This window comes from Ranitomeya variabilis, chromosome 2 (genome assembly GCF_051348905.1).
Source record: "Ranitomeya variabilis isolate aRanVar5 chromosome 2, aRanVar5.hap1, whole genome shotgun sequence".
In the NCBI taxonomy this organism is placed as follows: Eukaryota; Metazoa; Chordata; class Amphibia; order Anura; family Dendrobatidae; genus Ranitomeya; species Ranitomeya variabilis.
In genome coordinates this window covers 1,056,942,619-1,056,959,811 of record NC_135233.1, presented here as the reverse complement: position 1 = coordinate 1,056,959,811, position 17,193 = coordinate 1,056,942,619, and the positions used below count along the sequence as shown (strand labels likewise).

Genomic DNA, 17,193 nt, shown 5'->3' with positions numbered 1-17,193 from the left:
GATATACTTAACGGCTTAAAAAAATATAATTTAAATTAAAAAAAAATTAATTAGACATATGTCAAAAGCATGAATGTAAAACTATCATTTTTCCTAAAATAAAATGTAAATTGAAACGAAAAAAGAGGGTAAAAAATAGTATTTAATATTTAAATGAATAAAAAAATAGTATTTAATGCTACAAATTTGCATTTATTTTACATTTTGTTTTCTATTACTTCTTTCTTATTCGCTTTCTATTATTTTTATTCTTTCGTTCCAAAAATGTATAAAGAAAATAAAAAAAATAATTTATAAAAAAATATATATATATTTAAAAAATCGATATATTGGGTTGGATGATACAAGGGTGGGTGGAGTAAGACTTTTGCAGGTGAGGGGACAAATTTTAGGTCTCCAGCAGAAGGTACACTAAGATGTTAGATAAATGACAACTAATAAGATCGTGTAAGTGGCAAATGGATTATTGCTTTATTATAGCCAAGGGCCGGGTGGAAATGACATGAGGTGCATGCCTCAAGGATGGAGGAGGTCACTGCGGGGACGGTAGAAGGGCACGATGCCCCTCAGGTTATCTGCCTGCTGGTGGGAATGAGGACAGACCTCCATTTCTCCATGGTTACTCTACAAGACTTTCCAGGCATCTTCCCAAAATCTCCACTATTGCAATTTAAAACCAACAGGAGGCGCATCAGGTCAGCCCAATCCCACCACACAGGAAGAAGCGGGGACATGTGGGGATGGCCATGATGTATTCGTAGCCCTAGGTAAAATATTCCCACCGCCACGCATTTTACACTCCATTGTTTCCATTAACACATATTATGGCCACATACACAAGGAATCCATCTCACAGGTTGTACTCCGAACTGCAAGAGGGGGAGAAGGACCTGTCGCTTTACATGAAAAAAAGGCGCCAGGGGAGAATAAAAAAATCACCCATACACCGGGTACAGATGTACCAGAAGTGAGGACGGCATCTGTTACTAGTCATGATACGCTCACAATGTGTCATCTGTGGTTTTACATAGGACTGCAGGTGGACTGACGGCCATAACACACAAAATATGTAGCACACTGACAAGCTCAGGAAAGAAAGAAAGAAAGAAAGAAAGAAAGAAAGAAAGAAAGAAAGAAAGAAAGAAAGAAAGAAAGAGAAAAAGATATAGCACTATCGTTTCAAAACAGTAAAAAATTAGTATTTATTCCAGGCCTTTTTTTATTTATTTTATATACAGAGTAATCCAGTGGTGGCTGAGACCCAAACTCTGATAGGTGCTGCTTTATCTATATTGGATAGATTTAGATAATAGATAGGAACCTTGGTGCAATTTTTCATAGATAGATAGATAGATAGATAATAATAGATAGATAGATAATAGATTGATAGATAGATAGATAGATAGATAGATAGATAGATAGATAGATAGATAATAGATAGATAGATGATAGATAGATAGATAGATAATAGATAGATAGATAATAGATAGATAGATAGATAGATAGATAGATAGATAGATAGATAGATAATAGATAGATAGATAGATAATAGATATATAGATGATAGATAGATAGATAATAGATAGATAGATAATAGATAGATAGATAGATAGATAGATAGATAGATAGATAATAGATAGATAGATAGATAGATAGATAGATAGATAGATAGATAGATAATAGATAGATAGATGATAGATAGATAATAGATAGATAGATAGATAGATAGATAGATAGATAGATAATAGATAGATATATAGATGATAGATAGATAATAGATAGATAGATAGATAGATAGATAGATAGATAGATAGATAATAGATAGATATATAGATGATAGATAGATAATAGATAGATAGATAATAGATAGATAGATAGATAGATAGATAGATAATAAATAGATAGAGATAGATAGATAGATAGATAGATAGATAGATAGATAGATAGATAGATGATAGATGATAGATAGATAGATAGAGAGATAGATGATACATAGATAATAGATGATGGACAGATAGGTAAATGAATAGATATGTGCAGGTGCTAAGGATTCTGTGCTCTTATGTAGCTGTAATACCGAGTGCTAACAGCCTGGGACAGAGGTGAAATCTGCCCATTATCCATCTATTATCTATCTTATTATCTATCTTATTATCTATTATCCATCTTTCCCACATCGCTCCACCAATGTCTATTACTAGCCCCATTAATGCCCTGTCACCTATAATATCACATATACATATATTGGGTTCTGCTCTTCAGACTGAGGCAGGATAACCCATCTATTCACAATGCAGAAGTTTCATACAACAGACTACAAGTCCCAGCATGCCGCCCCACACACTGCTCTGAGCCCTGCTCCGTATAACACGGTCACACGTCGGAATGGTCCCATCAGTAACAGCAGTGTCCTGGGGTCTGCAGCAGCTGCCTGGTATCGGGGGTCTCACCTTGCTCCTGGTCCACGAAGCTGGTGACAGTGTTGGCTCCCGGCCGCTCCCGGGTGACATTGCCCGGGGCTCCTCTGTGCCCAGCGCTCGCCATCCTCTTGTACAGGGCCAGCATGTACTCATGGGGCACCACTGCACCCTTGGCCCCGGGGTCCTTCCTGGAGGTGAGGTGGCTGAGGCTGCCCCTGTGTGCAGTGCCAGGTGCATGGCCAGCTGGCAGTGCCCTCCTAGCAGCGGCTCTGTGGGAAGAAGAGGGGAGCACGGCTGCAGCCTGGGGGCTCTGCCCTGCCCAGAGCCAGGCACTCCACAGCCCCAGACACAGAGCAGCAGCCGTCCTTAGGTCCATTTTATCAGTGCACTCTGCTCGGGAATGAGAGACTCGGAGGGGCTATGGTCACTCTGGGAACTCCCCTGTAGCTTTCCTAAGACTGCGCTAATAACCTGTGAGGAGGCCAATCAGGCAGAGCAGGGCGCCCTCTGGTGGCCGAGAGCGGGAGCTGTCAGCACTACCTGCAGATGGTCGGATGGAGCGGCAGCATCTCCTGAAGGAGCCCGCGCCTCCCTGTAACCCTGCGCTGACCGGGGCGACCCGTGTGTAACACGTGAGAAAATAGCAGGTGTAAGTCTTACACCTAGTGCCTGATAACTGTGTAGGATAACGTGTGACTTTATGGGGAATTACACCACTATCTAATGTGCTTTAAATGGAGTAAAATATTAGGTCATAAGTCTTACTCATTGCATTCAAGTTCCTCATTCAGCCCCGTTGCCCCCCATTGTATAACATCCGGCCCCTCACCCCTGTGTACAACATCTGGTCTCATTGCCCTCAGTGTATAACATCCGGCCCCATTACCCCCCAATGTATAACATCCAGCCCCATTACCCACTGTGTATAACATCCGGCCCCTCACCCCCGTGTACAACATCTGGTCTCATTGCCCTCAGTGTATAACATCCGGCCCCATTACCTCCCCAATGTATAACATCCGGCCCCATTACCCCCTGTGTACAACATCCGGCCCCATTACCCACTGTGTATAACATCCGGCCCCTCACCCCCGTGTACAACATCCGGCCCCATTACCCCCCAATGTACAACATCCGGCCCCATTACCCACTGTGTATAACATCCGGCCCCTCACCCCCGTGTACAACATCTGGTCTCATTGCCCTCAGTGTATAACATCCGGCCCCATTACCCCCAAATGTATAACATCCAGCCCCATTACCTCCCCAATGTATAACATCCGGCCCCATTACCCCCTGTGTACAACATCCGTCCCCATTACCCCCCAATGTATAACATCCGGCCCCATTACCCCCCAATGTATAACATCCGGCCCCATTAACCCTTGTGTATAACATCCAGCCCCATTACCCCCTGTGTACAACATCCGGCCCCATTGCCCCTGGTGTATAACATCCAGCCCATTACCGCCCAATGTATAACATCCGGCCCCTCACCCCTGTGTACAACATCTGGTCTCATTGCCCTCAGTGTACAACATCCGGCCCCTCACCCCTGGTGTATAACATCCAGCCCCATTACCCCTGGTGTATAACATCTGGCCCCATTGCCCCTGGTGTATAACATCCGGCTCCATTACCCCCCATTGTATAACATCCAGCCCCATTGCCCCCCTTGTGTATAACATCCAGCCCCATTACTTCTCTGTGTATAACATCCGGCCCCATTACCCCCTGTGCATAACATCCGGCCCCATTGCCCCTGGTGTATAACATCCAGCCCATTACCCCCCAATATATAACATCCAGCCCCTCACCCCCCCCGTGTTTTACATCTGGTCCTATTGCCATTGGGGTATAACATCCGGCCCCTCACCCCCATGTACAACATCTGGTCTCATTGCCCTCAGTGTATAGCATCCGGCCCCTCACCCCTGGTGTATAAAATCCGGCCCCATTACCCCCCAATGTATAACATCCAGCCCCATTACCCCCTGCGTATAACATCCAGCCCCATTGCCCCTGGTGTATAACACCCAGAACATTACCCCCTTGTGTATAACATCTGGCCCCTCACCCCTGGTCTATAACATCCAGCCCCATTACCCCCGTGTATAACATCTGGCCCCATTGCCCCTGGTGTATAACATCCAGCCCATTACCCCCTGTGTATAACATCCAGCCCCACCCGTGTATTACATCTGGTCCTATTGCCATTGGTGTATAACATCCGGCCCCTCGCCCCCGTGTACAACATCTGGTCTCATTGCCCTCAGTGTATAACATCCGGCCCCTCACCCCTGGTGTATAACATCCGGCCCCTCATCCCTGGTGTATAACATCCGGCCCCATTACCCCCCCAATGTATAACATCCAGCCCCATTACCCCCTGTGTATAACATCTGGCCCCATTGCCCCTGATGTATAACATCCAGCCCATTACCCCCTGTGTATAACATCCGGCCCCTCGCCCCCTGTGTATAACATCTGGCCCCTCACCCCCCCGTGTATTACATCTGGTCCTATTGCCATTGGTGTATAACATCCGGCCCCTCACCCCCATGTACAACATCTGGTCTCATTGTCCCCAGTGTATAACATCCGGCCCCTCGCCCCCTTTGTATAACATCCGGGCCCATTGCCCCTGGTGTATAACATCCAGCACCATTACCCCAATGTATAACATCAAGCCCCATTACCCCCCTGTGTATAACATCCGGCCCCTCACCCCCTGTCTATAACATCCGGCCCCTCACCCCCCCATGTATTACATCTGGTCCTATTGCCATTGGTGTATAACTTCCAGCCCCATTACTCCCCAATGTATAATATCCGGTCCTTCGCCCCCATGTGTAGCATCCAGCCCCCCGCCATGCCATCTGCCTTTACTAACAAGTGACAGAACGGCCGGAGGTGCAGAGCTCCCTGATACCAGCGCGGTCCTGTAATAAGAGCCATCTGGGGAACAAGTCAGTTCATGACATTTCTTCCCTCCTAAATCTTCCCCCATCACCTGTGAGTGATATTATTGAGAAGTGGAAGGAACTGCAGCAACTCAGCCACAAAGAGGAGACCCCGTAACGTTACAGCTGTGGAGTGAGTGCTGAGGAGCAGAAAAGTCACCACCGCTCTGCTGACCCCATAACTGCAGAGTCCAGACCTCCTCTGCTATAACATCAGCACAAACACTGCGCCCCCACCGGGAGCTTAATAGCCGAGCAGCTGCATACAGCTTTACATCACCAAGCACAATGCTGAGCGTTGGATGGAATGGTGTAAAGCCTCCATCACTGGACTCTGGAGGGAACGTGTTCTGTGCAGTGACGGATCACACTTTTCTATCTGATATCTGATGGAGGAGTCTGGGTTTGGTGACACCAGGAGAACGTTACCCCCTGATTGCATTGTCCTGGGTGGACAGTTTGGTGGAGGAGGGGTCATGTTATGGGCTTGTTTTCAGGGGTCGGCCTCATCCTCCTACTTCCAGTGAAGGGATATCTTAATCCTTCAGCACAAGACATTGTGGGCAATTGTAGCTTCCAGCTTTGTGGGAACAGTTTGGGGAAGGGCCTTTTCTGTTCCCCATGACTGCGGTCACTGCACGAGGTCCACACAATCACGGTTGGAGGAGTTTAGTGTGGAAGAATATGAGCGGCCGCACAGATCCCGGACCTCAACCCCATCCAACACATTTGGGGTGAACTAGAAAGGAGATTGTGATCCTGGCCCCATCTCAAAGAGAGTGGAGCATGCCCGACCTCTGCTCCATTAACGGTCTCTGGGACTGCCGGAAATAGCGCAGCGCTGGGCTCCGCTTGCTCTGCCAGTCCTATAGACAAAAATGGGGTGTAATGTAATATTTTGGTAATGACCTATAAAGGGAATCTGTCAGTAGGATCAACCCTCCTAAGCCGTCTATATGAGCATGCAGGTCATGGGAGGCTGAATAAAATATCTGTGATTCGGTGTCTTATTCCAGAGAAATCCATGTTTTTCTTAATATGTAAATGAGCTGTTAAGATCTATGGGCTGGACATAGATCTCCCTGAGAATCTGCCTCCAGAGCTTATTTATATGAAAGAGGGCTTTACCAGAGTGAGACATGTAGACCAAGAGAGTAGACTGTCAGTCATTACATGTCTCACACTGGTAACGCCCCCTTTTATTTAAAATAAGCTCTGGAGGCAGATTCTCAGGGAGATCTATGTCCGGCCCATAGATCTTAATATCTCATTTACATTTTAGGAAAAACATGGATTTCTCTGGAATAAGACAATGAATTGCAGATATCAAGGTACCATTTTATTCAGCTTTCTATGGCCTACATGCCAATATAGATGGCTTAGGGGGGTTGATCCTACTGACCGATTCCTTTGAAATATATATTTTATTAACACCCATTAGATAACCCGTAAATACAAGATGGGTAGGGGTCCATTTCAGGATCACCAAGTTTTTGGAGGACAACCTATGACAACCTGTGCTGGCAGGATCTACAGAGAAGTAAATGGAGTGGTGGCTGGAGATGGCGCTCGCTTAAAAGGCAGTCTATAGCTTCCATAGACTTCAGTGGACTGCGACCTTCCTCTCCATAGACTTGTATGGGCATTTAGTACTGTGCATACAATCTCTCCCAATCTCATTGAGCACTATGGAATTTTTGTTACCTGCTGAAATTATTTGCAAAGGCCACACACTATAAGTTGTCAAGAACCTCCAACATTCTGCGTTGGCTTGGTGATGACAATTGTTGGGATCAGCTCCTATCATCCGTTATCTCCGCATAAACCTGGCAGCAACTGTTCACTTTCCCTAAAGTGCCACCACAGGTGATTTTGGAATTACATTGCTCTCTTTTAAACCAATGCGCTGTTTGGATAATGAAGGACATGACAGCTCCTCCTGAGAGAGATATATAAATTTCTGGGCAAAATGGAACACACGCACTGCTTTTGACCTTAACATTTCCAAATGCACTGGCACTTAGCTTTTCCTCAATGTCCATAATGGCACATCTGCCTCATTGTTTCTATCTGTATATCTATGCAAAATCAAAAAAAGGCAAAATAAAACAGAGGTCTTCACTTTTTTTTTAATGGGCGTACTGCCTTTTTTACTTTGAACCTTGCGATTTGCACTTGCACTTTATTGAATTGCTGGTGCTTCTCCTTTTTGGGATTTTATCTATATACCTAGAAATTTTCGCCATGTAGGAGTATAGAAAAGGTTGGTGACAATCTATAAAGAAGATGATTTATGAGTGACAACAGTTGTAACCGAGCTTTTCCAATATAGCAAATCTTTTGCACTATTAGGGGCCAATTTATCAATTGCATTTTTTTAAGTCCATTTTCTCTCCTTTTATTTTAACGCTGATTTTGCGTGAAATTTATACAAATTTGCAAACAATACCTTATGAATTGGCGTGAAATCAAGGATGCTCATTTTTTCCCGCTTTTTTAAAAAGTAAAAGTTGCACTGTCTTTTCAATGGGCATTAAAATAATCTTTATCATTTATAGCAAAATTTTGGGCAATTGTACAATTGCCCAAAATTTTGCTCTCAATGATAAATTAGTGGAATTGATTATTTGAGCACAATTTGATGAACATAAAAGTATCAAATGAGCTTTAAAAAAAACGCAAAAAAATCAATATAATGAATTAGGGAAAAAAAAGCAAAAAAAAGGATAAATTTAATTCTACAAAAATGTGTAAACTTAATGATGAATCGCCCCTTTATCCATTAAAAGGCGTCTATTTAATATCAGCATTAGCTTTGTAGGGTGCAGGTCCGCTCTTAGTGATCCCATCGAGGGTGCGGCGTCTTGCTTCATGAATAAGATGTCTTTGAGGAGCCTCGGTAAATCAGCGCAGTGTTAACAGGTTGTGTATTGTGCGCTTTATCTCATGTTGGAAACACTTAATAAGACAATTGTCTGAGATCCCTTCTGTCCCGAGACTTTTGTTTGTTACAGCTCATAAAACAAAGAAAGACTAAATCAGGGCAGTCATGTTCATGTTTATCTTCCATTCTTTCTGCCTTCGGTGAAAATCAGATGTTTCCTTGGGCTCCGATAAAAATAACAAAGTGCAGTGTTTGCAAGGATATCGTTCCGTGTTCCTCAGCCTTCTCCGGGTCTGTCTGTTAAGATTCCTTTAGTAATGCGAAAACAAGCCCAGAGTAATTTATATTATTTCATGGAATGTGCAGCTTTTACCCAAGGTAAACATTCCTCTCAAACAATCATTTATTAGTATGTTTCATGCTAATTCGGGCTGGAATTTTGTCCTGGGTCCCGTATCACAAGTGCTGCACACTTATAAGATCAAATAATACTATAGCCAAGTACATTTACTCTATTGGCGGGGAAAGTGCGGGGCTGGAGCTGGAGTAACTCAGGCAAGGTCAAATGTCATGAATCCCCAATGGCTAGGGATAGCACAGGACAAGCAAAGTACAAATAAATAACGGACGAGCTCTAGGGTGATGGAACCTGGGCTGACCGCTGCCCTACGCCTGACAAACGCAACTAGAGATAGCCAGGGAGCGTGCCTACGTTGGTTCTAGACGCCACGCACCAGCCTAAGAGCTAACTAGTACTGCAGAGAAAATAAGACCTCACTTGCCTCCAGAGGAATGAACCCCAAAAGATATAGTTGCCCCCTCACATGTATTGACGGTGAAATGAGAGGAAGGAACACACATAGAGATGATATATATAGCTTTAGCAAATTGAGGCCCGCTGTAAACTAGAAAGCAGAAAGATACAAAAGGGGACTGAGCGGTCAGCAAAAAACCCTAATCAAAAAAACCATCCTGAGATTACAAGAACCCATGTGCCAACTCATGGCACATGGGGAGAACCTCAGTCCACTAGAGCTACCAGCTAGCATAGAGACATAATAAGCAAGCTGGACAAAAAAACCAAACAACTGAAAATCAGCACTTAGCTTATCCTGAAAGATCTGGGAGCAGGTAGGCAGGAACTAAACAGAGCACATCTGAATACATTGATAGCCGGCAAGGGAATGACAGAAAGGCCAGGTAAAATAGGAAACACCCAGCCTCTGATGGACAGGTGGAAACCAAAGGCCGCAACCCACCAAAGTCACCCAGTACCAGCAGTAACCACCAGAGGGAGCCCACAAACAGAATCCACAACAGTACCCCCCTTGAGGAGGGGTCACCGAACCCTCACGAGAACCCCCAGGGCGATCAGGGTGAGCTCTATGGAAGGCGCGGACCAAATCAGTCGCATGAACATCGGAGGCGACCACCCAGGAATTATCCTCCTGACCATAACCCTTCCACTTAACCAAATACTGGAGTTTGCGTCTGGAAACACGAGAATCCAAGATCTTCTCAACAACATACTCCAATTCTCCCTCCACCAGCACCGGAGCAGGAGGCTCAACCGAAGGAACAACGGGCACCTCATACCTCCGCAACAACGACCGATGGAACACATTATGAATAGCAAACGATGCTGGGAGATCCAAACGAAAAGATACAGGGTTAAGAATCTCCGAGATCCTATTAGGACCGATGAACCGAGGCTTGAACTTAGGAGAAGAGACCTTCATAGGGACAAAACGAGAAGACAACCACACCAAATCCCCAACAAGAAGTCGGGGACCCACGCGGCGACGGCGATTAGCAAACTGCTGAGTCTTCTCCTGAGATAACTTCAAATTGTCCACCACCTGATTCCAAATCTGATGTAGCCTGTCCACCACCACGTCCACTCCAGGACAATCCGAAGACTCCACCTGACCAGAGGAAAAACGAGGATGAAACCCCGAATTACAAAAAAAAAGGAGAGACCAACGTGGCAGAACTAGCCCGATTATTAAGAGCAAATTCGGCCAGTGGCAAAAAAGCAACCCAGTCATCTTGATCAGCAGAAACAAAACACCTCAAATAAGTTTCCAAGGTCTGATTAGTTCGCTCCGTCTGGCCATTCGTCTGAGGATGGAATGCAGACGAGAAAGACAAATCAATGCCCATCTTGGCACAAAACGTCCGCCAAAATCTAGACACAAACTGGGATCCCCTGTCAGAAACGATATTCTCCGGAATCCCATGCAAACGAACCACGTTCTGAAAAAATAAAGGGACCAACTCAGAGGAGGAGGGCAACTTAGGCAAGGGCACCAAATGAACCATCTTGGAAAAGCGGTCACACACAACCCAGATAACGGACATTTTCTGTGAAACCGGGAGATCAGAAATAAAATCCATGGAAATGTGCGTCCAAGGCCTCTTCGGAATGGGCAAAGATAACAACAACCCACTGGCCCGAGAACAGCAAGGCTTAGCTCGAGCACACACTTCACAAGACTGCACAAAGGTACGCACATCCCTAGACAAGGAAGGCCACCAAAAAGACCTGGCCACCAAGTCTCTAGTACCAAATATTCCAGGATGACCAGCCAACACAGAAGAATGGACCTCGGAGATGACTCTACTGGTCCAATCATCCGGGACAAACAGTCTTTCTGGGGGACAACGATCCGGTTTATCCACCTGAAACTCCTGCAATGCACGTCGCAAGTCTGGGGATACGGCGGACAATATTACCCCATCCCTAAGGATACCAGTAGGCCCAGAGTCTCCAGGAGAGTCAGGCACAAAACTCCTGGAAAGATCATCTGCCTTCACATTCTTTGAACCTGGCAGGTATGAAACCACGAAATTGAAACGAGAAAAAAACAACGACCAACGAGCCTGTCTAGGATTCAAACGCCTGGCAGACTCAAGGTAAATGAGATTCTTGTGATCAGTCAAGACCACCACACGATGTTTAGCACCCTCAAGCCAATGACGCCACTCCTCAAATGCACACTTCATGGCCAAAAGCTCCCGATTACCCACATCATAATTGCGCTCGGCGGGCGAGAATTTTCTAGAGAAGAATGCACATGGCTTCATCACTGAGCCATTAGAACTTCTCTGTGACAAAACCGCCCCCGCTCCAATCTCGGAAGCATCAACCTCAACCTGAAAAGGAAGTGAAACATCTGGTTGACACAACACAGGAGCAGAAGAAAACCGGCGCTTAAGTTCCTGAAAGGCCTCCACAGCCGCCGGAGACCAATCAGCAACATCAGCACCCTTTTTAGTCAAATCAGTCAAAGGTTTAACAATACTGGAAAAATTAGCAATGAACCGACGATAAAAATTAGCAAACCCCAAGAACTTCTGAAGGCTCTTAACAGATGTAGGTTGTGTCCAGTCACAAATAGCCTGAACCTTGACGGGATCCATCTCAATAGTAGAAGGAGAAAAAATGTACCCCAAAAAAGAAATCTTCTGGACTCCGAAGAGACACTTTGAGCCCTTCACAAACAGAGAATTGGCCCGCAGAACCTGAAACACCTTCCTGACCTGTAGAACATGAGACTCCCAGTCATCAGAAAACACCAAAATATCATCCAAATACACAATCATAAACTTATCCAGATATTCACGGAAAATATTGTGCATAAAGGACTGAAAGACTGACGGAGCATTGGAGAGTCCAAAAGGCATTACCAAATACTCAAAATGGCCCTCAGGCGTATTAAATGCGGTTTTCCACTCATCACCCTGTTTTATCCGCACCAGATTATATGCACCGCGAAGATCTATCTTAGTGAACCACCTGGCCCCCTTAATGCGAGCAAACAAATCAGTTAATAATGGCAATGGATACTGATATTTGACTGTAATCTTATTTAGAAGGCGATAGTCTATACAAGGCCTCAGGGAACCATCTTTTTTTGCCACGAAAAAAAAACCTGCTCCCAGAGGGGACGAAGATGGACGAATATGTCCCTTTTCCAAGGACTCCTTAATATAATTCCGCATAGCAGTATGCTCTGGTAGTGACAGATTAAATAAACGACCCTTAGGGAACTTACTGCCAGGAATCAATTCTATAGCACAGTCACACTCTCTATGAGGAGGGAGCGAATTGAGCTTAGGCTCCTCAAAAACATCCCTATAGTCAGACAAAAACGCAGGGATCTCAGAAGGAGTAGATGAAGCGATTGAAATCGGAGGTGCATCACCATGAACCCCCTGACATCCCCAGCTTAACACAGACATTGTTTTCCAGTCCAGGACAGGATTATGAGTTTGTAACCATGGCAGACCAAGCACTAGTACATCATGTAAATTATACAGTACAAGGAAGCGAATCACCTCCTGATGAACGGGAGTCATGCGCATGGTCACTTGTGTCCAGTACTGCGGTTTATTCATAGCCAATGGTGTAGAATCAATTCCCTTCAGAGGAATAGGAACTTCCAGAGGCTCCAGACTAAAACCGCAGCGTTTAGCAAATGACCAATCCATAAGACTCAGGGCAGCGCCCGAATCCACATAGGCATCGACGGAAATGGAAGACAGTGAAAAAATCAGAGTCACAGACAAAATGAACTTAGGCTGCAGAGTACCAATGGCAAAAGATTTATCAACCCTTTTTGTGCGTTTAGAGCATGCTGATATAACATGAGCTGAATCACCACAATAAAAACACAATCCATTTTTCCGCCTATAATTTTGCCGTTCACTTCTGGACTGAATTCTATCACATTGCATAGTCTCAGGTGCCTGTTCAGAAGACACCGCCAACTGGTGCACGGGTTTGCGCTCCCGCAAACGCCGATCAATCTGAATGGCCATAGCCATAGACTCATTCAGACCTGTAGGCGTAGGGAACCCCACCATAATATCCTTAATGGCCTCAGAAAGACCATTTCTGAAGTTTGCAGCCAGGGCGCACTCATTCCACTGAGTAAGCACCGACCATTTCCGAAATTTTTGACAATATATTTCCGCTTCATCATGCCCCTGAGAGAGGGCTAATAAAGCCTTTTCAGCCTGAATCTCCAGGTTAGGTTCCTCATAGAGCAATCCCAATGCCAGAAAAAACGCATCCACACTGAGCAATGCAGGATCCCCTGGTGCCAATGCAAATGCCCAATTCTGAGGGTCGCCCCGCAGGAAAGATATTACGATCTTGACCTGTTGAGCAGGGTCTCCAGAGGAGCGAGATTTTAAAGAAAGAAACAATTTACAATTGTTCCTGAAATTCAGGAAGGTAGATCTATCTCCAGAAAAGAACTCTGGAATAGGAATTCTAGGTTCAGACATGGGAGTGTGAACAACAAAATCCTGTATGTTTTGAACTTTTGCCGCGAGATTACTCAGGCTGGAAGCCAAACTCTGGACATCCATGTTAAACAGCTAAGATCAGAGCCATTCAAGGGTTAAGAGGAGGTAAGAAGCAGCTAGACAGCAATTAAGGGCTAGGCAGCAAAACTCTGAAGGAAAAAAAAAAAAAAAATTTCCCTTAAACACTTCTTTTTCTCCTGCTTCAGCCCAAACAATTAACACTTTGTGGGCCGGCTATACTGTCATGAATCCCCAATGGCTAGGGATAGCACAGGACAAGCAAAGTACAAATAAATAACGGACGAGCTCTAGGGTGATGGAACCTGGGCTGACCGCTGCCCTACGCCTGACAAACGCAACTAGAGATAGCCAGGGAGCGTGCCTACGTTGGTTCTAGACGCCACGCACCAGCCTAAGAGCTAACTAGTACTGCAGAGAAAATAAGACCTCACTTGCCTCCAGAGGAATGAACCCCAAAAGATATAGTTGCCCCCTCACATGTATTGACGGTGAAATGAGAGGAAGGCACACACATAGAGATGATATATATAGCTTTAGCAAATTGAGGCCCGCTGTAAACTAGAAAGCAGAAAGATACAAAAGGGGACTGAGCGGTCAGCAAAAAACCCTAATCAAAAAAACCATCCTGAGATTACAAGAACCCATGTGCCAACTCATGGCACATGGGGAGAACCTCAGTCCACTAGAGCTACCAGCTAGCATAGAGACATAATAAGCAAGCTGGACAAAAAAACCAAACAACTGAAAATCAGCACTTAGCTTATCCTGAAAGATCTGGGAGCAGGTAGGCAGGAACCAAACAGAGCACATCTGAATACATTGATAGCCGGCAAGGGAATGACAGAAAGGCCAGGTAAAATAGGAAACACCCAGCCTCTGATGGACAGGTGGAAACCAAAGGCCGCAACCCACCAAAGTCACCCAGTACCAGCAGTAACCACCAGAGGGAGCCCACAAACAGAATCCACAACAGTCAAAATCCCCAAAAATGGAAGATCTCTTCACGCATCAGAGCACTAGTTGCATTACCTATCCTTGATGTGATGGTGGTCAAGTCACATCAGTGGTCAAGTCATTGGTGACCAAGTCAAGACTGGTCTGATCCAAGGAGAAGATGATCAGAAACAGCATCTTGATCTCCATCTCTGGGAATGTGGTAGGTCAAAATTCAAAAATCATAACAAAGGTCAATAAAATGGAAGATCTCTTCATGCACCAGAGCAGTCGTGGCGTGACCATCATTGATGTGTGATGGAACGTTAATGGTGGTCAGCCCATGACTCCTTTGGTCCAGGGAGAGGAGGACCAGCAGCTTGATCTCCATTTCTGGGAATGGGGTAACAATGTAAAGGTCAAAATTCAAAAATCATGAAAAAGGTTAATAAAATTGGAAGATCTGCCCACCCATGGTTCTCCTTTTCCTTCATCGGAGCATTTATTTGAGTAGGATTATTAATGTGAGAAGGTACAACAGTGGTGGTCCAGCCATCACAGCTCTGAGCCAGGGAGAGGAGGATCATTGTTCTCACTCTCTGGAAATCGGGTAACACTGTAAACGTCAAAATTGAAAAATCATAAGAAGATCAATAAAATTGGAAGGTCTGCCCACCCATTAAAACCATAGTGCTCCTCTTCCTTCATCAGAGCATTCATAGCAGCATGACTATTATTCATGTGAGAGGGTACATCAATGATGGTCCAGCCATGATTGCTCTGATCCATGGAGAGGAGGAACAGGAACTTGTTCTCTTACTCTAAGGGTACCGTCACACAGTGGCATTTTTATCGCTACGACGGCACGATTCGTGATGTTCTAGCGATATAGTTACGATCTCGCAGTGTCTGACACGCAGCAGCGATCAGGGACCCTGCTGAGAATCGTACGTCGTAGCAGATCGTTTGAAACTTTCTTTCGTCGCTGGATCTCCCGCTGTCATCGCTGGATCGTTGTGTGTGACAGCGATCCAGCGATGCGTTCGCTGGTAACCAGGGTAAACATCGGGTTACTAAGCGCAGGGCCGCGCTTAGTAACCCGATGTTTACCGTGGTTACCAGCGTAAAAGTAAAAAAAAAAAAACCGTACATACTCACCATCTGATGTCCGTCCGGTCCCTTGCAGTCTCTTCCCGCTCTGACTGTCTGCCGGCCGGAAAGTGAGAGCAGATCACAGCGGTGACGTCGCCGCTGCGCTCTGCTCTCACTGTACGGCGGCACTCAGTCACAGCGGGAAGCAGACTGCAAGGGACCGGACGGACATCAGATGGTGAGTATGTACGTTTTTGTTTTTTTTTACTTTTACGCTGGTAACCACGGTAAACATCGGGTTACTAAGCGCGGCCCTGCGCTTAGTAACCCGATGGTTACCCGGGGACTTCGGCATCGCTCCAGCGCCGTGATTGCACAGTGTGACCGCAGTCTACGACGCTGGAGCGATAATCATACGACGCTGCGACGTCACGGATCGTGCCGTCGTAGCGATTAAAATGGCACTGTGTGACGGTACCCTAAGGTTGTGGTCAGAATAACTCAGTGAAGATCAAAATCCAAAAATCGAAAGAAATGTAAAACAATTGGAAGATCTGCCTATCTATAAGAAATATTGTGTTCCTCCTCATGCATTGGAGAAGTCATGGGTTGAACCCTATAATGGCACGTTAGTAGTGGTCGAGCCATAACTGTTCTGATCCATGGAGAGGATGACCAGGAGCTCATTCTCTTCTTTTTAGGCTGGGAATGGAATTACCCAGAGAAGATAGAAATCCAACATTCATAGGATAGGGTAAAAAAAAAGAAAAAAAAGAGAAAATATGTCCATCCATTAGAACCATGGTCTTCCTCTTCCTGCATTGGAACAGTTGTGGTATAACCATTATTGATCCATGAGCATATGCCAATGGTGGTCAATACATGACTGCTCTGATACAAGGTGAAGAGGACCAGCAGCTTGGTTTCTTTCTCTAGAAATGAGGTAACACTGTAAAGGTCAAACTTCAAAAATCGTAAAGAAAGGTCAATAAATTGCAAGTTTTGCCCAGTCATTAGAACCATGGTCCTCCTCTTCCTGCATTGGAACAGTCGTGGTATATCCATTATTGATTCATGAGCACATGTCAATGGTGGTCAATACATGACTGCTCTGATACAGGGTGAAGAGGACCAGCAGCTTGTTTTCTTTATCTAGAAATGAGGTAACACTGTAAAGGTCGAACTTCAAAAATCATAAAAAAAGGTCAATAAATTGGAAGCTTTGCCCAATCATTAGAACCATGGTCCTCCTCTTCCTTTATCGGAACATTCATGGCAGCATGACAAACATTGGTGTGAGAGGGTACATCAGTGGTGGTCCAGCTATGACTGCTTTGATCCATGGAAAGGACGATCAAGAATTTGTTCTCATCCTCAAGAGTTATGGTCAGAATAACACAGCAAAGGTCAAAATTCATAAATCAAAAGAAAGGTGAAAAAAGTTGGAATATCTACCTATCCATTACTTTGATGCTCCTCTTCATGCAAGTCATGGGTTGACCAGTGTGAGGGCATGTCTGTGGTAGTCGAGCCTTGTCTGCTCCAATCCAGGGAGAGGAGGACC

General features: G+C 45.1%; 1 protein-coding gene across 1 annotated transcript in view; it reads right to left on the bottom strand.

Annotated features, from left to right (window-relative positions):
- The window catches only part of GDF7 (growth differentiation factor 7), a 37,686-nt gene extending 34,865 nt beyond the window's left edge, over positions 1 to 2,821 (bottom strand). Inside the window, exon 1 of the mRNA XM_077293065.1 lies at positions 2,451 to 2,821. Within this exon, the coding sequence (XP_077149180.1) occupies positions 2,451 to 2,796 (346 nt within the window). The 5' untranslated portion in view covers positions 2,797 to 2,821. The remainder of the gene's footprint in view (positions 1 to 2,450) is intronic.
- Positions 2,822 to 17,193: the final 14,372 nt, after the last annotated feature.